The 23,749-nt window shown below is 56.3% G+C and overlaps 1 protein-coding gene across 2 annotated transcripts; it reads left to right on the forward strand.

Moving 5' to 3' along the window:
* The first annotated feature begins 217 nt into the window (after window positions 1-217).
* Window positions 218-23,568, forward strand: DPM3 (dolichyl-phosphate mannosyltransferase subunit 3, regulatory). 2 transcript variants are annotated; one of them, XM_077255984.1, is made up of 2 exons: window positions 218-335; window positions 23,034-23,568. In XM_077255984.1, exons 1-2 carry the CDS (start codon window positions 263-265, stop codon window positions 23,318-23,320), a joined length of 360 nt encoding a protein of 119 aa, XP_077112099.1. In that variant the 5' UTR covers window positions 218-262; the 3' UTR covers window positions 23,321-23,568. The 2 variants fall into 2 exon arrangements, with proteins under 2 accessions (XP_077112099.1, XP_077112104.1); XM_077255989.1 differs by lacking the exon at window positions 218-335 and adding an exon at window positions 373-393.
* Window positions 23,569-23,749: the final 181 nt, after the last annotated feature.

The raw sequence follows: 23,749 nt of genomic DNA on the forward strand, positions 1-23,749 counted from the left end.
CCCCATTCTCCCCAGGCAGACTCCCACTTACCTGATCTGTGACTTTAGAGAATGACCCCAAATCTTGCACAAAAATCCTCGAAATCCAGCCATGACATCCACAGCCTCCTCCTGTCTGCTCTGCTCTATGGAGGAAGAGGCAAATCCTGCACAAAACACTCCAAAACCAAATCCTGCACAAAATCCCGCCATGATATCCACAGCTTCCTCATGTGTGCTCTGTCTGTTCTATGGAGGAAGAGGCACCGCCCCTTCCGGTCACATGGGCAGAGGTCCTTTAGCCGACTTGGATTTAGCCTCTACCTTTACCTTTAGCTTCTACCTGCATCTCCCCGGTAACCGACATGTGTGGTGACGGGAAACCGGAAATGTGTGATTACAGGGGGGTGTAATGTGCGTGATTACAGGGGGCTCCGCCGATTATACTGTACGGGGGTGTAATGTGCGTGATTACAGGGGGCTCCGCCGATTATACTGTACGGGGGGGTGTAGTGTGTGATTACAGGGGGCTCCGCCGATTATACTGTACGGGGGGTGTAATGTGCGTGATTACAGGGGGCTCCGCCGATTATACTGTACGGGGGGTGTAATGTGCGTGATTACAGGGGGCTCCGCCGATTATACTGTACGGGGGGTGTAATGTGCGTGATTACAGGGGGCTCCGCCGCTTATACTGTACGGGGGGTGTAATGTGTGTGATTACAGGGGGCTCCGCCGATTATACTGTACGGGGGGTGTAATGTGTGATTACAGGGGGCTCCACCGATTATACTGTACGGGGGGTGTAATGTGCGTGATTACAGGGGGCTCCGCCGATTATACTGTACGGGGGGTGTAGTGTGTGATTACAGGGGGCTCCGCCGATTATACTGTACGGGGGGTGTAGTGTGTGATTACAGGGGGCTCCGCCGATTACACTGTACGGGGGGGTGTAGTGTGTGATTACAGGGGGCTCCGCCGATTATACTGTACGGGGGGTGTAATGTGCGTGATTACAGGGGGCTCCGCCGATTATACTGTACGGGGGGTGTAATGTGCGTGATTACAGGGGGCTCCGCCGATTATACTGTACGGGGGGTGTAATGTGCGTGATTACAGGGGGCTCCGCCGCTTATACTGTACGGGGGGTGTAATGTGTGTGATTACAGGGGGCTCCGCCGATTATACTGTACGGGGGGTGTAATGTGTGATTACAGGGGGCTCCGCCGATTATACTGTACGGGGGGTGTAATGTGCGTGATTACAGGGGGCTCCGCCGATTATACTGTACGGGGGGTGTAGTGTGTGATTACAGGGGGCTCCGCCGATTACACTGTACGGGGGGGTGTAGTGTGTGATTACAGGGGGCTCCGCCGCTTATACTGTACGGGGGGTGTAATGTGTGATTACAGGGGGCTCCGCCGATTATACTGTACGGGGGGTGTAATGTGCGTGATTACAGGGGGCTCCGCCGATTATACTGTACGGGGGGTGTAGTGTGTGATTACAGGGGGCTCCGCCGATTACACTGTACGGGGGGGTGTAGTGTGTGATTACAGGGGGCTCCGCCGCTTATACTGTACGGGGGGTGTAATGTGTGTGATTACAGGGGGCTCCGCCGATTATACTGTACGGGGGTGTAATGTGCGTGATTACAGGGGGCTCCGCCGATTATACTGTACGGGGGGTGTAATGTGCGTGATTACAGGGGGCTCCGCCGCTTATACTGTACGGGGGGTGTAATGTGTGTGATTACAGGGGGCTCCGCCGATTATACTGTACGGGGGGTGTAATGTGCGTGATTACAGGGGGCTCCGCCGATTATACTGTACGGGGGGGTGTAGTGTGTGATTACAGGGGGCTCCGCCGATTACACTGTACGGGGGGGTGTAGTGTGTGATTACAGGGGGCTCCGCCGATTATACTGTACGGGGGGGGTGTAGTGTGTGATTACAGGGGGCTCCGCCGATTATACTGTACGGGGGGTGTAATGTGTGTGATTACAGGGGGCTCCGCCGATTATACTGTACGGGGGGTGTAATGTGTGTGATTACAGGGGGCTCCGCCGATTACACTGTACGGGGGGTGTAATGTGCGTGATTACAGGGGGCTCCGCTGATTATACTGTACGGGGGGGTGTAGTGTGTGACTACAGGGGGCTCTGCCGATTATACTGTACGGGGGTGTAATGTGTGTGATTACAGGGGGCTCCGCCGATTATACTGTACGGGGGGTGTAATGTGCGTGATTACAGGGGGCTCCGCCGATTACACTGTACGGGGGGGTGTACTATGTGATTACAGGGGGCTCCGCCGATTACACTGTACGGGGGGTGTAATGTGCGTGATTACAGGGGGCTCCGCTGATTATACTGTACGGGGGGGGGTGTAGTGTGTGATTACAGGGGGCTCTGCCGATTATACTGTACGGGGGGTGTAATGTGTGTGATTACAGGGGGCTCCGCCGATTATACTGTACGGGGGGTGTAATGTGCGTGATTACAGGGGGCTCCGCCGATTACACTGTACAAGGGGGTGTAGTGTGTGATTACAGGGGGCTCCGCCGATTACACTGTACGGGGGGTGTAATGTGCGTGATTACAGGGGGCTCCGCTGATTATACTGTACGGGGGGGTGTAGTGTGTGATTACAGGGGGCTCTGCCGATTATACTGTACGGGGGGTGTAATGTGTGTGATTACAGGGGGCTCCGCCGATTATACTGTACGGGGGGTGTAATGTGTGTGATTACAGGGGGCTCCGCCGATTACACTGTACGGGGGGGTGTAGTGTGTGATTACAGGTGGCTCCGCCGATTATACTGTACGGGGGGTGTAATGTGCGTGATTACAGGGGGCTCCCCGATTATACTGTACGGGGGGTGTAATGTGTGTGATTACAGGGGGCTCCCCGATTATACTGTATGGGGGGTGTAATGTGTGTGATTACAGGGGGCTCCGCCGATTACACTGTACGGGGGGGGGGGGGTAGTGTGTGATTACAGGGGGCTCCCCGATTATACTGTACGGGGGGTGTAATGTGCATGATTACAGGGGGCTCCGCCGATTACACTGTACGGGGGGGTGTAATGTGTGCGATTACAGGGGGCTCCGCCGATTACACTGTACGGGGGGGGGGGGGGTAGTGTGTGATTACAGGGGGCTCCGCCGACTATACTGTACGGGGGGTGTAATGTGCGTGATTACAGGGGGCTCCGCCGATTACACTGTACGGGGGGGTGTAATGTGTGCGATTACAGGGGGCTCCGCCGATTACACTGTACGGGGGGGGGGGTGTAGTGTGTGACTACAGGGGGCTCCGCCGATTACACTGTACGGGGGGGTGTAACGTGTGCGATTACAGGGGGCTCCGCCGATTATACTGTACGGGGGGTGTAATGTGCGTGATTACAGGGGGCTCCGCCGATTACACTGTACGGGGGGGTGTAGTGTGTGATTACAGGGGGCTCCGCCGATTACACTGTACGGGGGGTGTAATGTGCGTGATTACAGGGGGCTCCGCTGATTATACTGTACGGGGGGGTGTAGTGTGTGATTACAGGGGGCTCTGCCGATTATACTGTACGGGGGGTGTAATGTGTGTGATTACAGGGGGCTCCGCCGATTATACTGTACGGGGGTGTAATGTGTGTGATTACAGGGGGCTCCGCCGATTACACTGTACGGGGGGGTGTAGTGTGTGATTACAGGTGGCTCCGCCGATTATACTGTACGGGGGGTGTAATGTGCGTGATTACAGGGGGCTCCCCGATTATACTGTACGGGGGGTGTAATGTGTGTGATTACAGGGGGCTCCCCGATTATACTGTATGGGGGGTGTAATGTGTGTGATTACAGGGGGCTCCGCCGATTACACTGTACGGGGGGGGGGGGTAGTGTGTGATTACAGGGGGCTCCCCGATTATACTGTACGGGGGGTGTAATGTGCGTGATTACAGGGGGCTCCGCCGATTACACTGTACGGGGGGGTGTAATGTGTGCGATTACAGGGGGCTCCGCCGATTACACTGTACGGGGGGGGGGGGGGTAGTGTGTGATTACAGGGGGCTCCGCCGACTATACTGTACGGGGGGTGTAATGTGCGTGATTACAGGGGGCTCCGCCGATTACACTGTACGGGGGGGTGTAATGTGTGCGATTACAGGGGGCTCCGCCGATTACACTGTACGGGGGGGGGGGGTGTAGTGTGTGACTACAGGGGGCTCCGCCGATTACACTGTACGGGGGTGTAACGTGTGCGATTACAGGGGGCTCCGCCGATTACACTGTACGGGGGGGGTGTAGTGTGTGACTACAGGGGGCTCCGCCGATTACACTTTACGGGGGGGGATGGTAGTGTGTGATTACAGGGGGCTCCCCGATTATACTGTACGGGGGGTGTAATGTGCGTGATTACAGGGGGCTCCGCCGATTACACTGTACGGGGGGGGGTAGTGTGTGATTACAGGGGGCTCCCCGATTATACTGTACGGGGGGTGTAATGTGCGTGATTACAGGGGGCTCCGCCGATTATACTGTACGGGGGGGGGTGTATTGTGTGTGAGATTACAGGGGGCTCCGACGATTATACTGTACGGGGGGTGTAGTGTGTGATTACAGGGGGCTCCGCCGACTATACTGTACGGGGGGTGTAATGTGCGTGATTACAGGGGGCTCCGCCGATTACACTGTACGGGGGGGTGTAATGTGTGCGATTACAGGGGGCTCCGCCGATTACACTGTACGGGGGGGGGGTGTAGTGTGTGACTACAGGGGGCTCCGCCGATTACACTGTACGGGGGGGTGTAATGTGTGCGATTACAGGGGGCTCCGCCGATTACACTGTACGGGGGGGGGGTGTAGTGTGTGACTACAGGGGGCTCCGCCGATTATACTGTACGGGGGGGTGTAATGTGTGTGAGATTACAGGGGGCTCCGCCGATTATACTGTACGGGGGGGTGTAGTGTGTGATTACAGGGGGCTCCGCCGATTATACTGTACGGGGGGTGTGATGTGCGTGATTACAGGGGGCTCCGCCGATTACACTGTACGGGGGGGTGTAATGTGTGCGATTACAGGGGGCTCCGCCGATTACACTGCACGGGGGGGGTGGGGGGGTGGTGTAGAGTGTGATTACAGGGGGCTCCGCCGATTACACTGTACGGGAGTGTAATGTGTGTGATTACAGGGGGCTCCGCCGATTACGCTGTACGGGGGGTGTAATGTGTGTGATTACAGGGGGCTCTGCCGATTACACTGTACAGGGGGGGGTGTAGTGTGTGATAGGGGGCTCCGCTGATTATACTGTACGGGGGGGTGTAATGTGCGTGATTACAGGGGGCTCCGCCGATTACACTGTACGGGGGGGGGGGGGTGTAATGTGTGCGATTACAGGGGGCTCCGCCGATTACACTGTACGGGGGGTGGTGTGGTGTAGTGTGTGATTACATGGGGCTCCGCCGATTACACTGTACGGGGGTGTAATGTGTGTGATTACAGGGGGCTCCGCCGATTACGCTGTACGGGGGGTGTAATGTGTGTGATTACAGGGGGCTCTGCCGATTACACTGTACAGGGGGGGGGTGTAGTGTGTGATAACAGGGGGCTCCGCTGATTATACTGTACGGGGGGTGTAATGTGTGTGATTACAAGGGGCTCCGCCGATTACACTGTATGGGGGGGGGGGGCGGGTGTATTGTGTGTGGTGTGAGATTACAGGGGGCTCCGCCGATTACACTGTATGGGGGGGGGTGTAGTGTGTGATTACAGGGGGCTCCCCGATTATACTGTACGGGGGGTGTAATGTGTGTGATTACAGGGGGCTCCGCCGATTATACTGTACGGGGGGGGGGGTGTAGTGTGAGATTACAGGGGGCTCCGCCGATTATACTGTATGGGGGGGGGTGTAATGTGTGATTACAGGGGGCTCCGCCAATTATACTGTACGGGGGGGGGGTGTATTGTGTGTGTGATTACAGGGGGCACCGCCAATTACACTGTACGGGGGTGTATTGTGTGGGATTACAGGGGGCTCCGCCGATTACACTGTACAGGGGGGGGGTGTAGTGTGTGACTACAGGGGGCTCCGCCGATTACACTGTACGGGGGTGTATTGTGTGGGATTACAGGGGGCTCCGCCGATTACACTGTACAGGGGGGGGGTGTAGTGTGTGACTACAGGGGGCTCCGCCGATTATACTGTACGGGGGGGTGTATTGTGTGTGAGATTACAGGGGGATCCGCCGATTATACTGTACGGGGGGGTGTAATGTGCGTGATTACAGGGGGCTCCGCCGATTACACTGTACGGGGGTGGGTGTAGTGTGTGATTACAGGGGGCTCCGCCGATTATAATGTACGGGTGGTGTAATGTGTGTGATTACAGGGGGCTCCGCCGATTATACTGTACGGGGGGTGTGTGTGTGTATTGTGTGTGAGATTACAGGGGGCTCCGCCGATTATACTGTACGGGGGGGGGTGGGGGTGTATTGTGTGTGAGATTACAGGGGGCTCCGCCGATTATACTGTACGGGGGGGGGGGTGTTGTAGTGTGTGATTACAGGGGGCTCTGCCGATTATACTGTACGGGGGGTGTAATGTGTGTGATTACAGTGGGCTCCGCCGACTACACTGTACGGGGGTGGGTGTAGTGTGTGATTACAGGGGGCTCCGCCGATTATAATGTACGTGTGGTGTAATGTGTGTGATTACAGGGGGCTTCGCCGATTATACTGTACGGGGGGTGTGTGTGTGTATTGTGTGTGAGATTACAGGGGGCTCCGCCGATTATACTGTACGGGGGGTGTGTGTGTGTATTGTGTGTGAGATTACAGGGGGCTCCGCCGATTATACTGTACGGGGGGGGTGTAGTGTGTGATTACAGGGGGCTCCGCCGATTATACTGTACGGGGGGTGTAATGTGTGTGATTACAGGGGGCTCCCCGATTATACTGTACGGGGGGTGTAATGTGTGTGATTACAGGGGGCTCCGCCGATTACACTGTACGGGGGGGTGTAGTGTGTGATTACAGGGGGCTCCGCCGATTATACTGTACAGGGGGTGTAATGTGCGTGATTACAGGGGGCTCCGCCGATTATACTGTACGGGGGGTGTAGTGTGTGATTACAGGGGGCTCTGCCGATTATACTGTACGGGGGGTGTAATGTGTGTGATTACAGGGGGCTCCGCCGACTACACTGTACGGGGGTGGGTGTAGTGTGTGATTACAGGGGGCTCCGCCGATTATAATGTACGGGTGGTGTAATGTGTGTGATTACAGGGGGCTCCGCCGATTCTACTGTACGGGGGGGGGGGTGTGTGTATTGTGTGTGAGATTACAGGGGGCTCCGCCGATTATACTGTACGGGGGGGGGGGGGTGTATGGTGTGTGAGATTACAGGGGGCTCCGCCGATTATACTGTACGGGGGGGTGTAGTGTGTGATTACAGGGGGCTCCGCCGATTATACTGTATGGGGGGGTGTGATGTGCGTGATTTCAGGGGGCTCCGCCGATTACACTGTACGGGGGGGTGTAATGTGTGCGATTACAGGGGGCTCCGCCGATTACACTGTACGGGGGGGTGTAGGGTGTGATTACAGGGGGCTCCGCCGATTACACTGTACGGGGGTGTAATGTGTGTGATTACAGGGGGCTCCGCCGATTACGCTGTACGGGGGGTGTAATGTGTGTGATTACAGGGGGCTCTGCCGATTACACTGTACAGGGGGGGGGTGTAGTGTGTGATAGCAGGGGGCTCCGCTGATTATACTGTACGGGGGGGTGTAATGTGCGTGATTACAGGGGGCTCCGCCGATTACACTGTACGGGGGGGTGTAATGTGTGCGATTACAGGGGGCTCCGCCGATTACACTGTACGGGGGGTGGTGTAGTGTGTGATTACAGGGGGCTCCGCCGATTACACTGTACGGGGGTGTAATGTGTGTGATTACAGGGGGTTCCGCCGATTACGCTGTACGGGGGGTGTAATGTGTGTGATTACAGGGGGCTCTGCTGATTACACTGTACAGGGGGGGGTGTAGTGTGTGATAACGGGGCTCCGCTGATTATACTGTACGGGGGGTGTAATGTGTGTGATTACAGGGGGCTCCGCCGATTATACTGTACCGGGGGTGTACTGTGTGTGATTACAAGGGGCTCCGCCGATTACACTGTATGGGGGGGGGTGTAGTGTGTGATTACAGGGCGCTCTGCCGATTATACTGTACGGGGGGGGGTGTATTGTGTGTGAGATTACAGGGGGCTCCGCCGATTATACTGTACGGGGGGGGGGTGTAGTGTGTGATTACAGGGGGCTCTGCCGATTATACTGTACGGGGGGGGGGGTGTGTATTGTGTGTGTGATTACAGGGGGCTCCGCCAATTACACTGTACGGTGGGGGGGTGTAGTGTGTGATTACAGGGGGCTCCGCCGATTACACTGTACGGGGGTGTATTGTGGGATTACAGGGGGCTCCGCCGATTACACTGTACAGGGGGCTCCGCCGATTATACTGTACGGGGGGGTGTATTGTGTGTGAGATTACAAGGGGATCCGCCGATTATACTGTACGGGGGGGGGGGTGTATTGTGTGTGAGATTACAGGGGGCTCCGCCGATCATACTGTACGGGGGAGGGGGGGGTGTGTATTGTGTGTGAGATTACAGGGGGCTCCGCCGATTATACTGTACGGGGGAGGGGGGGTGTGTATTGTGTGTGAGATTACAGGGGGCTCCGCCGATCATACTGTACGGGGGGGGGGGGTGTGTATTGTGTGTGCGATTACAGGGGGCTCCGCCGATTACACTGTACGGGGGGTGGTGTAGTGTGTGATTACAGGGGGCTCCGCCGATTACACTGTACGGGGGTGTAATGTGTGTGATTACAGGGGGCTCCGCCGATTACGCTGTACGGGGGGTGTAATGTGTGTGATTACAGGGGGCTCTGCCGATTACACTGTACGGGGAGGGTGTAGTGTGTGATAACAGGGGGCACCGCTGATTATACTGTACGGGGGGTGTAATGTGTGTGATTACAGGGGGCTCCGCCGATTATACTGTACCGGGGGTGTAATGTGTGTGATTACAAGGGGCTCCGCCGATTACACTGTATGGGGGGGGGGTGTAGTGTGTGATTACAGGGGGCTCTGCCGATTATACTGTACGGGGGGGGGGGTGTATTGTGTGTGAGATTACAGGGGGCTCCACCGATTATACTGTACGGGGGGGGTGTAGTGTGTGATTACAGGGGGCTCTGCCGATTATACTGTACGGGGGGGGTGTATTGTGTGTGTGATTACAGGGGGCTCTGCCAATTACACTGTACGGTGGGGGGGTGTATTGTGTGGGATTACAGGGGGCTCCGCCGATTACACTGTACAGGGGGCTCCGCCGATTATACTGTACGGGGGGGTGTATTGTGTGTGAGATTACAAGGGGATCCGCCGATTATACTGTACGGGGGGGGTGTATTGTGTGTGAGATTACAGGGGGCTCCGCCGATCATACTGTACGGGGGGGGGTGTGTATTGTGTGTGAGATTACAGGGGGCTCCGCCGATTATACTGTACGGGGGGTGTGTGTGTGTATTGTGTGTGAGATTACAGGGGGCTCCGCCGATTATACTGTACGGGGGGGGTGTAGTGTGTGATTACAGGGGGCTCCGCCGATTATACTGTACGGGGGGTGTAATGTGTGTGATTACAGGGGGCTCCCCGATTATACTGTTCGGGGGGTGTAATGTGTGTGATTACAGGGGGCTCCGCCGATTACACTGTACGGGGGGGTGTAGTGTGTGATTACAGGGGGCTCCGCCGATTATACTGTACGGGGGGTGTAATGTGCGTGATTACAGGGGGCTCCGCCGATTATACTGTACGGGGGGTGTAGTGTGTGATTACAGGGGGCTCTGCCGATTATACTGTACGGGGGGTGTAATGTGTGTGATTACAGGGGGCTCCGCCGATTCTACTGTACGGGGGGGGGGTGTAGTGTGAGATTACAGGGGGCTCCGCCGACTACACTGCACGGGGGTGGGTGTAGTGTGTGATTACAGGGGGCTCCGCCGATTATAATGTACGGGTGGTGTAATGTGTGTGATTACAGGGGGCTCCGCCGATTCTACTGTACGGGGGGGGGTGTGTGTGTATTGTGTGTGACATTACAGGGGGCTCCGCCGATTATACTGTACGGGGGGGGGTGTATTGTGTGTGAGATTACAGGGGGCTCCGCCGATTATACTGTACGGGGGGGGTGTAGTGTGTGATTACAGGGGGCTCCGCCGATTATACTGTACGGGGGGGTGTGATGTGCGTGATTACAGGGGGCTCCGCCGATTGCACTGTACGGGGGGGTGTAATGTGTGCGATTACAGGGGGCTCCGCCGATTACACTGTACGGGGGGGGGGGGGGTGTAGAGTGTGATTACAGGGGGCTCCGCCGATTACACTGTACGGGGGTGTAATGTGTGTGATTACAGGGGGCTCCGCCGATTACGCTGTACGGGGGGTATAATGTGTGTGATTACAGGGGGCTCCGCCGATTATACTGTACCGGGGGTGTAATGTGTGTGATTACAAGGGGCTCCGCCGATTACACTGTATGGGGGGGGGTGTAGTGTGTGATAACAGGGGGCTCCGCTGATTATACTGTACGGGGGGTGTAATGTGTGTGATTACAGGGGGCTCTGCCGATTATACTGTACGGGGGTGGGGTGGGGGGTGTATTGTGTGTGAGATTACAGGGGGCTCCGCCGATTATACTGTACGGGGGGGGGTGTAGTGTGTGATTACAGGGGGCTCTGCCGATTATACTGTACGGGGGGGGTGTATTGTGTGTGTGATTACAGGGGGCTCCGCCAATTACACTGTACGGTGGGGGGGTGTAGTGTGTGATTACAGGGGGCTCCGCCGATTACACTGTACGGGGGTGTATTGTGTGGGATTACAGGGGGCTCCGCCGATTACACTGTACAGGGGGCTCCGCCGATTATACTGTACGGGGGGGTGTAATGTGCGTGATTACAGGGGGCTCCGCCGATTACACTGTACGGGGGTGGGTGTAGTGTGTGATTACAGGGGGCTCCGCCGATTATACTGTACGGGGGGTGTGTGTGTGTATTGTGTGTGAGATTACAGGGGGCTCCGCCGATTATATTGGTACGGGGGGGGGGGGGGGGGGGTGTATTGTGTGTGAGATTACAGGGGGCTCCGCCGATTATACTGTACGGGGGGGGTGTTGTAGTGTGTGATTACAGGGGGCTCTGCCGATTATACTGTACGGGGGGTGTAATGTGTGTGATTACAGTGGGCTCCGCCGACTACACTGTACGGGGGTGGGTGTAGTGTGTGATTACAGGGGGCTCCGCCGATTATAATGTACGGGTGGTGTAATGTGTGTGATTACAGGGGGCTCCGCCGATTATACTGTACGGGGGGTGTGTGTGTGTCTTGTGTGTGAGATTACAGGGGGCTCCGCCGATTATACTGTACGGGGGGGGGGTGGGGGTGTATTGTGTGTGAGATTACAGGGGGCTCCGCCGATTATACTGTACGGGGGGGGGGGGGGTGTTGTAGTGTGTGATTACAGGGGGCTCTGCCGATTATACTGTACGGGGGGTGTAATGTGTGTGATTACAGTGGGCTCCGCCGACTACACTGTACGGGGGTGGGTGTAGTGTGTGATTACAGGGGGCTCCGCCGATTATAATGTACGTGTGGTGTAATGTGTGTGATTACAGGGGGCTTCGCCGATTATACTGTACGGGGGGTGTGTGTTTGTATTGTGTGTGAGATTACAGGGGGCTCCGCCGATTATACTGTACGGGGGGTGTGTGTGTGTGTATTGTGTGTGAGATTACAGGGGGCTCCGCCGATTATACTGTACGGGAGGGGTGTAGTGTGTGATTACAGGGGGCTCCGCCGATTATACTGTACGGGGGGTGTAATGTGTGTGATTACAGGGGGCTCCCCGATTATACTGTACGGGGGGTGTAATGTGTGTGATTACAGGGGGCTCCGCCGATTACACTGTACGGGGGGGTGTAGTGTGTGATTACAGGGGGCTCCGCCGATTATACTGTACGGGGGGTGTAATGTGCGTGATTACAGGGGGCTCCGCCGATTATACTGTACGGGGGGTGTAGTGTGTGATTACAGGGGGCTCTGCCGATTATACTGTACGGGGGGTGTAATGTGTGTGATTACAGGGGGCTCCGCCGACTACACTGTACGGGGGTGGGTGTAGTGTGTGATTACAGGGGGCTCCGCCGATTATAATGTACGGGTGGTGTAATGTGTGTGATTACAGGGGGCTCCGCCGATTCTACTGTACGGGGGGGGGGGGGTGTGTGTATTGTGTGTGAGATTACAGGGGGCTCCGCCGATTATACTGTACGGGGGGGGGTGTATTGTGTGTGAGATTACAGGGGGCTCCGCCGATTATACTGTACGGGGGGGGGGGGGGGTGTATTGTGTGTGAGATTACAGTGGGCTCCGCCGATTATACTGTACGGGGGGGGTGTAGTGTGTGATTACAGGGGGCTCCGCCGATTATACTGTACGGGGGGGTGTGATGTGCGTGATTACAGGGGGCTCCGCCGATTACACTGTACGGGGGGGTGTAATGTGTGCGATTACAGGGGGCTCCGCCGATTACACTGTACGGGGGGGGGGGGTGTAGAGTGTGATTACAGGGGGCTCCGCCGATTACACTGTACGGGGGTGTAATGTGTGTGATTACAGGGGGCTCCGCCGATTACGCTGTACGGGGGGTGTAATGTGTGTGATTACAGGGGGCTCCGCTGATTATACTGTACGGGGGGTGTAATGTGTGTGATTACAGGGGGCTCCGCTGATTATACTGTACGGGGGGGTGTAATGTGCGTGATTACAGGGGGCTCCGCCGATTACACTGTACGGGGGGTGTAATGTGTGCGATTACAGGGGGCTCCGCCGATTACACTGTACGGGGGGGGGGTGTAGAGTGGGATTACAGGGGGCTCCGCCGATTACACTGTACGGGGGTGTAATGTGTGTGATTACAGGGGGCTCCGCCGATTACGCTGTACGGGGGGTGTAATGTGTGTGATTACAGGGGGCTCTGCTGATTACACTGTACAGGGGGGGGTGTAGTGTGTGATAACAGGGGGCTCCGCTGATTATACTGTACGGGGGGTGTAATGTGTGTGATTACAGGGGGCTCCGCCGATTATACTGTACCGGGGGTGTACTGTGTGTGATTACAAGGGGCTCCGCCGATTACACTGTATGGGGGGGGGGTGTAGTGTGTGATTACAGGGGGCTCTGCCGATTATACTGTACGGGGGAGGGGGGGTGTATTGTGTGTGAGATTACAGGGGGCTCCGCCGATTATACTGTACGGGGGGGGTGTAGTGTGTGATTACAGGGGGCTCTGCCGATTATACTGTACGGGGGGGGGGGGGGGGTGTATTGTGTGTGTGATTACAGGGGGCTCCGCCAATTACACTGTACGGTGGGGGGGTGTAGTGTGTGATTACAGGGGGCTCCGCCGATTACACTGTACGGGGGTGTATTGTGTGGGATTACAGGGGGCTCCGCCGATTATACTGTACGGGGGGGTGTATTGTGTGTGAGATTACAAGGGGATCCGCCGATTATACTGTACGGGGGGGGGGGGTGTATTGTGTGTGAGATTACAGGGGGCTCCGCCGATCATACTGTACGGGGGGTGTGTGTGTGTATTGTGTGTGAGATTACAGGGGGCTCCGCCGATTATACTGTACGGGGGGGGTGTAGTGTGTGATTACAGGGGGCTCCGCCGATTATACTGTACGGGGGGTGTGTGTGTGTATTGTGTGTGAGATTACAGGGGGCTCCGCCGATTATATTGTACGGGGGGGGGGGGGGGGGTGTATTGTGTGTGAGATTACAGGGGGCTCCGCCGATTATACTGTACGGGGGGGGTGTTGTAGTGTGTGATTACAGGGGGCTCTGCCGATTATACTGTACGGGGGGTGTAATGTGTGTGATTACAGTGGGCTCCGCCGACTACACTGTACGGGGGTGGGTGTAGTGTGTGATTACAGGGGGCTCCGCCGATTATAATGTACGGGTGGTGTAATGTGTGTGATTACAGGGGGCTCCGCCGATTATACTGTACGGGGGGTGTGTGTGTGTCTTGTGTGTGAGATTACAGGGGGCTCCGCCGATTATACTGTACGGGGGGGGGGTGGGGGTGTATTGTGTGTGAGATTACAGGGGGCTCCGCCGATTATACTGTACGGGGGGGGGGGGTGTTGTAGTGTGTGATTACAGGGGGCTCTGCCGATTATACTGTACGGGGGGTGTAATGTGTGTGATTACAGTGGGCTCCGCCGACTACACTGTACGGGGGTGGGTGTAGTGTGTGATTACAGGGGGCTCCGCCGATTATAATGTACGTGTGGTGTAATGTGTGTGATTACAGGGGGCTTCGCCGATTATACTGTACGGGGGGTGTGTGTTTGTATTGTGTGTGAGATTACAGGGGGCTCCGCCGATTATACTGTACGGGGGGTGTGTGTGTGTGTATTGTGTGTGAGATTACAGGGGGCTCCGCCGATTATACTGTACGGGAGGGGTGTAGTGTGTGATTACAGGGGGCTCCGCCGATTATACTGTACGGGGGGTGTAATGTGTGTGATTACAGGGGGCTCCCCGATTATACTGTACGGGGGGTGTAATGTGTGTGATTACAGGGGGCTCCGCCGATTACACTGTACGGGGGGGTGTAGTGTGTGATTACAGGGGGCTCCGCCGATTATACTGTACGGGGGGTGTAATGTGCGTGATTACAGGGGGCTCCGCCGATTATACTGTACGGGGGGTGTAGTGTGTGATTACAGGGGGCTCTGCCGATTATACTGTACGGGGGGTGTAATGTGTGTGATTACAGGGGGCTCCGCCGACTACACTGTACGGGGGTGGGTGTAGTGTGTGATTACAGGGGGCTCCGCCGATTATAATGTACGGGTGGTGTAATGTGTGTGATTACAGGGGGCTCCGCCGATTCTACTGTACGGGGGGGGGGGTGTGTGTGTATTGTGTGTGAGATTACAGGGGGCTCCGCCGATTATACTGTACGGGGGGGGGGTGTATTGTGTGTGAGATTACAGGGGGCTCCGCCGATTATACTGTACGGGGGGGGGGGGGTGTATTGTGTGTGAGATTACAGTGGGCTCCGCCGATTATACTGTACGGGGGGGGTGTAGTGTGTGATTACAGGGGGCTCCGCCGATTATACTGTACGGGGGGGTGTGATGTGCGTGATTACAGGGGGCTCCGCCGATTACACTGTACGGGGGGGTGTAATGTGTGCGATTACAGGGGGCTCCGCCGATTACACTGTACGGGGGGGGGGGGGTGTAGAGTGTGATTACAGGGGGCTCCGCCGATTACACTGTACGGGGGTGTAATGTGTGTGATTACAGGGGGCTCCGCCGATTACGCTGTACGGGGGGTGTAATGTGTGTGATTACAGGGGGCTCCGCTGATTATACTGTACGGGGGGTGTAATGTGTGTGATTACAGGGGGCTCCGCTGATTATACTGTACGGGGGGGTGTAATGTGCGTGATTACAGGGGGCTCCGCCGATTACACTGTACGGGGGGTGTAATGTGTGCGATTACAGGGGGCTCCGCCGATTACACTGTACGGGGGGGGGGTGTAGAGTGGGATTACAGGGGGCTCCGCCGATTACACTGTACGGGGGTGTAATGTGTGTGATTACAGGGGGCTCCGCCGATTACGCTGTACGGGGGGTGTAATGTGTGTGATTACAGGGGGCTCTGCTGATTACACTGTACAGGGGGGGGTGTAGTGTGTGATAACAGGGGGCTCCGCTGATTATACTGTACGGGGGGTGTAATGTGTGTGATTACAGGGGGCTCCGCCGATTATACTGTACCGGGGGTGTACTGTGTGTGATTACAAGGGGCTCCGCCGATTACACTGTATGGGGGGGGGGTGTAGTGTGTGATTACAGGGGGCTCTGCCGATTATACTGTACGGGGGAGGGGGGGTGTATTGTGTGTGAGATTACAGGGGGCTCCGCCGATTATACTGTACGGGGGGGGTGTAGTGTGTGATTACAGGGGGCTCTGCCGATTATACTGTACGGGGGGGGGGGGGGGTGTATTGTGTGTGTGATTACAGGGGGCTCCGCCAATTACACTGTACGGTGGGGGGGTGTAGTGTGTGATTACAGGGGGCTCCGCCGATTACACTGTACGGGGGTGTATTGTGTGGGATTACAGGGGGCTCCGCCGATTATACTGTACGGGGGGGTGTATTGTGTGTGAGATTACAAGGGGATCCGCCGATTATACTGTACGGGGGGGGGGGTGTATTGTGTGTGAGATTACAGGGGGCTCCGCCGATCATACTGTACGGGGGGTGTGTGTGTGTATTGTGTGTGAGATTACAGGGGGCTCCGCCGATTATACTGTACGGGGGGGGTGTAGTGTGTGATTACAGGGGGCTCCGACGATTATACTGTACGGGGGGTGTAATGTGTGTGATTACAGGGGGCTCCCCGATTATACTGTACGGGGGGTGTAATGTGTGTGATTACAGGGGGCTCCGCCGATTACACTGTACGGGGGGGTGTAGTGTGTGATTACAGGGGGCTCCGCCGATTATACTGTATGGGGGGTGTAATGTGCGTGATTACAAGGGGCTCCGCCGATTATACTGTACGGGGGGTGTAGTGTGTGATTACAGGGGGCTCTGCCGATTATACTGTACGGGGGGTGTAATGTGTGTGATTACAGGGGGCTCCGCCGATTATAATGTACGGGTGGTGTAATGTGTGTGATTACAGGGGGCTCCGCCGATTCTACTGTACGGGGGGTGTGTGTGTGTATTGTGTGTGAGATTACAGGGGGCTCCGCCGATTATACTGTACGGGGGGGGGGTGTATTGTGTGTGAGATTACAGGGGGCTCCGCCGATTATACTGTACGGGGGGGGTGTTGTAGTGTGTGATTACAGGGGGCTCTGCCGATTATACTGTACGGGGGGGGTGTAATGTGTGTGATTACAGTGGGCTCCGCCGACTACACTGTACGGGGGTGGGTGTAGTGTGTGATTACAGGGGGCTCCGCCGATTATAATGTACGTGTGGTGTAATGTGTGTGATTACAGGGGGCTTCGCCGATTATACTGTACGGGGGGTGTGTGTGTGTATTGTGTGTGAGATTACAGGGGGCTCCGCCGATTATACTGTACGGGGGGTGTGTGTGTGTGTATTGTGTGTGAGATTACAGGGGGCTCCGCCGATTATACTGTACGGGAGGGGTGTAGTGTGTGATTACAGGGGGCTCCGCCGATTATACTGTACGGGGGGTGTAATGTGTGTGATTACAGGGGGCTCCGCCGATTATACTGTACGGGGGGTGTAATGTGCGTGATTACAGGGGGCTCCGCCGATTATACTGTACGGGGGGTGTAGTGTGTGATTACAGGGGGCTCTGCCGATTATACTGTACGGGGGGTGTAATGTGTGTGATTACAGGGGGCTCCGCCGACTACACTGTACGGGGGTGGGTGTAGTGTGTGATTACAGGGGGCTCCGCCGATTATAATGTACGGGTGGTGTAATGTGTGTGATTACAGGGGGCTCCGCCGATTCTACTGTACGGGGGGGGGGTGTGTGTATTGTGTGTGAGATTACAGGGGGCTCCGCCGATTATACTGTACGGGGGGGGGGGGGGTGTATTGTGTGTGAGATTACAGGGGGCTCCGCCGATTATACTGTACGGGGGGGGGGGGGTGTATTGTGTGTGAGATTACAGGGGGCTCCGCCGATTATACTGTACGGGGGGGGGTGTAGTGTGATTACAGGGGGCTCCGCCGATTATACTGTACGGGGGGGTGTGATGTGCGTGATTACAGGGGGCTCCGCCGATTACACTGTACGGGGGGGTGTAATGTGTGCGATTACAGGGGGCTCCGCCGATTACACTGTACGGGGGGGGGGGGGGGTGTAGAGTGTGATTACAGGGGGCTCCGCCGATTACACTGTACGGGGGTGTAATGTGTGTGATTACAGGGGGCTCCGCCGATTACGCTGTACGGGGGGTGTAATGTGTGTGATTACAGGGGGCTCCGCTGATTATACTGTACGGGGGGGTGTAATGTGCGTGATTACAGGGGGCTCCGCCGATTACACTGTACGGGGGGTGTAATGTGTGCGATTACAGGGGGCTCCGCCGATTACACTGTACGGGGGGGGGGGTGTGTAGAGTGGGATTACAGGGGGCTCCGCTGATTACACTGTACGGGGGTGTAATGTGTGTGATTACAGGGGGCTCCGCCGATTACGCTGTACGGGGGGTGTAATGTGTGTGATTACAGGGGGCTCTGCTGATTACACTGTACAGGGGAGGGTGTAGTGTGTGATAACAGGGGGCTCCGCTGATTATACTGTACGGGGGGTGTAATGTGTGTGATTACAGGGGGCCTCCGCCGATTATACTGTACCGGGGGTGTACTGTGTGTGATTACAAGGGGCTCCGCCGATTACACTGTATGGGGGGGGGTGTAGTGTGTGATTACAGGGGGCTCTGCCGATTATACTGTACGGGGGAGGGGGGGTGTATTGTGTGTGAGATTACAGGGGGCTCCGCCGATTATACTGTACGGGTGGGGTGTAGTGTGTGATTACAGGGGGCTCTGCCGATTATACTGTACGGGGGGGGGGGTGTATTGTGTGTGTGATTACAGGGGGCTCCGCCAATTACACTGTACGGTGGGGGGGTGTAGTGTGTGATTACAGGGGGCTCCGCCGATTACACTGTACGGGGGTGTATTGTGTGGGATTACAGGGGGCTCCGCCGATTATACTGTACGGGGGGGTGTATTGTGTGTGAGATTACAAGGGGATCCGCCGATTATACTGTACGGGGGGGGGGGGTGTATTGTGTGTGAGATTACAGGGGGCTCCGCCGATCATACTGTACGGGGGAGGGGGGGGGTGTGTGTATTGTGTGTGAGATTACAGGGGGCTCCGCCGATTATACTGTACGGGGGGTGTGTGTGTGTATTGTGTGTGAGATTACAGGGGGCTCCGCCGATTATACTGTACGGGGGGGGTGTAGTGTGTGATTACAGGGGGCTCCGCCGATTATACTGTACGGGGGGTGTAATGTGTGTGATTACAGGGGGCTCCCCGATTATACTGTACGGGGGGTGTAATGTGTGTGATTACAGGGGGCTCCGCCGATTACACTGTACGGGGGGGTGTAGTGTGTGATTACAGGGGGCTCCGCCGATTATACTGTATGGGGGGTGTAATGTGCGTGATTACAAGGGGCTCCGCCGATTATACTGTACGGGGGGTGTAGTGTGTGATTACAGGGGGCTCTGCCGATTATACTGTACGGGGGGTGTAATGTGTGTGATTACAGGGGGCTCCGCCGATTATAATGTACGGGTGGTGTAATGTGTGTGATTACAGGGGGCTCCGCCGATTCTACTGTACGGGGGGTGTGTGTGTGTATTGTGTGTGAGATTACAGGGGGCTCCGCCGATTATACTGTACGGGGGGGGGGGGGTGTATTGTGTGTGAGATTACAGGGGGCTCCGCCGATTATACTGTACGGGGGGGTGTAGTGTGTGATTACAGGGGGCTCCGCCGATTATACTGTACAGGGGGGTGTGATGTGCGTGATTACAGGGGGCTCCGCTGATTACACTGTACGGGGGGGTGTAATGTGTGCGATTACAAGGGGCTCCGCCGATTACACTGTACGGGGGGGGGGGTGTAGAGTGTGATTACAGGGGGCTCCGCCGATTACACCGTACGGGGGTGTAATGTGTGTGATTACAGGGGGCTCCGCCGATTACGCTGTACGGGGGGTATAATGTGTGATTACAGGGGGCTCTGCCGATTACACTGTACAGGGGGGGGTGTAGTGTGTGATAACAGGGGGCTCCGCTGATTATACTGTACGGGGGGTGTAATGTGTGTGATTACAGGGGGCTCCGCCGATTATACTGTACCGGGGGTGTAATGTGTGTGATTACAAGGGGCTCCGCCGATTACACTGTACGGTGGGGGGGTGTAGTGTGTGATTACAGGGGGCTCCGCCGATTATACTGTACGGGGGGCTCCGCCGATTATACTGTACGGGGGGGTGTATTGTGTGTGAGATTACAGGGGGCTCCGCCGATTACACTGTACGGGGGTGGGTGTAGTGTGTGATTACAGGGGGCTCCGCCGATTATACTGTACGGGGGGTGTGTGTGTGTATTGTGTGTGAGATTACAGGGGGCTCCGCCGATTATACTGTACGGGGGGGGGGGTGGGGGTGTATTGTGTGTGAGATTACAGGGGGCTCCGCCGATTATACTGTACGGGGGGGTGTTGTAGTGTGTGATTACAGGGGGCTCTGCCGATTATACTGTACGGGGGGTGTAATGTGTGTGATTACAGTGGGCTCCGCCGACTACACTGTACGGGGGTGGGTGTAGTGTGTGATTACAGGGGGCTCCGCCGATTATAATGTACGGGTGGTGTAATGTGTGAGATTACAGGGGGCTCCGCCGATTATACTGTACAAGGCGTGTGTGTGTGTATTGTGTGTGAGATTACAGGGGGCTCCGCCGATTATACTGTACGGGGGGTGTGTGTGTGTACTGTGTGTGAGATTACAGGGGGCTCCGCCGATTATACTGTACGGGGGGTGTAATGTGCGTGATTACAGGGGGCTCCGCCGATTATACTGTACGGGGGGTGTAATGTGTGTGATTACAGGGGGCTCCCCGATTATACTGTACGGGGGGTGTAATGTGTGTGATTACAGGGGGCTCCGCCGATTACACTGTACGGGGGGGTGTAGTGTGTGATTACAGGGGGCTCCGCCGATTCTACTGTACGGGGGGGGGGGTGTATTGTGTGTGAGATTACAGGGGGCTCCGCCGATTATACTGTACGGGGGGGTGTGATGTGCATGATTACAGGGGGCTCCGCCGATTACACTGTACGGGGGGGTGTAATGTGTGCGATTACAGGGGGCTCCGCCGATTACACTGTACGGGGGTGGGGTGGGGGGGTGGTGTAGAGTGTGATTACAGGGGGCTCCGCCGATTACGCTGTACGGGGGGTGTAATGTGTGTGATTACAGGGGGCTCTGCCGATTACACTGTACAGGGGGGGGTGTAGTGTGTGATAGCAGGGGGCTCCGCTGATTATACTGTACGGGGGGGTGTAATGTGCGTGATTACAGGGGGCTCCGCCGATTACACTGTACGGGGGGGTGTAATGTGTGCGATTACAGGGGGCTCCGCCGATTACACTGTACGGGGGGTGGTGTGGTGTAGTGTGTGATTACAGGGGGCTCCGCCGATTACTCTGTACGGGGGTGTAATGTGTGTGATTACAGGGGGCTCCGCCGATTACGCTGTACGGGGGGTGTAATGTGTGATTACAGGGGGCTCTGCCGATTACACTGTACAGGGGGGGGGGTGTAGTGTGTGATAAGGGGCTCCGCTGATTATACTGTACGGGGGGTGTAATGTGTGTGATTACAGGGGGTCCCGCCGATTATACTGTACCGGGGGTGTAATGTGTGTGATTACAAGGGGCTCCGCCGATTACACTGTATGGGGGGGGTGTAGTGTGTGATTACAGGGGGCTCTGCCGATTATACTGTACGGGGGGGGGGGTGTATTGTGTGTGAGATTACAAGGGGCTCCGCCGATTACACTGTATGGGGGGGGGTGTAGTGTGTGATTACAGGGGGCTCCCCGATTATACTGTACGGGGGGTGTAATGTGTGTGATTACAGGGGGCTCCGCCGATTATACTGTACGGGGGGGGTGTAGTGTGTGATTACAGGGGGCTCCGCCGATTATACTGTACGGGGGGGGGGGGGGTGTAGTGTGTGATTACAGGGGGCTCCCCGATTATACTGTACGGGGGGTGTAATGTGTGTGATTACAGGGGGCTCCGCCGATTATACTGTACGGGGGGGGGGGGGGTGTATTGTGTGTGAGATTACAGGGGGCTCCGCCGATTACACTGTACGGGGGGGTGTAGTGTGTGATTACAGGGGGCTCCGCCGATTATACTGTACGGGGGGGTGTAGTGTGTGATTACAGGGGGCTCCGCCGATTATACTGTACGGGGGGGTGTAATGTGTGATTACAGGGGGCTCCGCCAATTATACTGTACGGGGGGGGGGGGGGTGTGTGTGTATTGTGTGTGTGATTACAGGGGGCTCCGCCAATTACACTGTACGGGGGGGGGGGGGGGGGGTGTATTGTGTGTAAGATTACAGGGGGCTCCGCCGATTATACTGTGGGGGGGGGGGGGGGGTGTATTGTGCGTGTGATTACAGGGGGCTCCGCCAATTACACTGTACGGGGGGTGTATTGTGTGAGAGATTACAGGGGGCTCCGCCGATTACACTGTACGGGGGGGTGTATTGTGTGTTGCGTGTGATTACAGGGGGCTCCGCCAATTACACTGTACGGGGGGGTGTATTGTGTGTGAGACTACAGGTGGCTCCGCCGATTACACTGTACGGGGGGGTGTAATGTGTGTGATTACAGGGGGCTCCGCCGATTACACTGTACGAGGGGGGGTGTAATCTGTGTGATTACAAGGGCTCCGCCAACTATACTGTACAGGGGTGGGGGGTTGAAATGTGTGACTGGGGGGGAGAATCGGTGATGTCTTACATTTGGGGAGTTGTATGTGTACTGTGGGCAGGATAGGTGGTCTCTTACACTTGGGGGGGGTTCTATGTGTCTGTGGGGAGGATCGGTGGTGTTTTACCCCTGGAGGCTGTGAGGATCAATGGTGTCTTACCTTTGGGAGTTGTATGTGTACTGGGGGGAGAATTGGTGGTCTTACCCTTGGGGGTTGTATGTGTAGTGTGTGGATGATCGGTGGTCTCTACCACTTGCAGGGCAGTATGTGTACTAGGGGGGGGTCAGCGGTGTCTTAAGTTGTGGAGGAGTGGTGACTTGTGTATGTGTACAGTTTCGGGGCTGTACTTGGAGTGCACTCATCATGTTCCCCTTTTCTTGTAGGACTGCAGATGACAAAGCTGGTGGAGTGGCTGCTGGGCATGAGCCTTCTCTGTGGAGTCTGGGTGACCCTGACCTTTGATCTTTTGGGCATGGCTATGCCCAGGGCATGCTGGGAGGTTGTCTGGCCACTGCCCATCTATCTGCTGGTTGCGTTTGGGTGCTTCTCTTTGGCGACTGTTGGGTACCGCGTGGCCACTTTCAACGACTGCGAGGAAGCTGCCCAAGAGCTGCAGGCTCAGATTTGTGAGGCCAAGGCTGACTTGAAGCGTCGAGGCTTGCGCTTTTAGAGGAGACATCAGGTGAATCTTCAAACTACAGGTCAACAACCCGAGGCCACCTCCTGATGGTCAGAGCCCTGCTGTCCCTGCAGTTGACATGCTGCACCCTGTAGAGGTGCAGTACCACCACCTGAGGACATCTCCAGCTGTGTCATAACACCAAGGTGCCACCAACTGACCATACCGGTGCCCTTCGCACTCCGATCCTGGGCCGGGCTGTAGTGTGTATGGAAATACAGGATGATGATGTCACCTTGTGCTCTCTGGTGGTCTCCATTATTCCCTCATCAGTTATATGGTAGGGAGGTTGTCTCTGCGCTGGGGTGTAAATATGCAGGTATGTGTGAGTGGTGAGGGTGTCATGAACTGTCTGCAGATGTGTAGCCACACGTTTCCCAGGATCCTCTTCTCCTTGGCATGAGATGTTTTGCACGCTAT

This window comes from Ranitomeya variabilis, chromosome 1 (genome assembly GCF_051348905.1).
Source record: "Ranitomeya variabilis isolate aRanVar5 chromosome 1, aRanVar5.hap1, whole genome shotgun sequence".
Classification (NCBI taxonomy): domain Eukaryota; kingdom Metazoa; phylum Chordata; class Amphibia; order Anura; family Dendrobatidae; genus Ranitomeya; species Ranitomeya variabilis.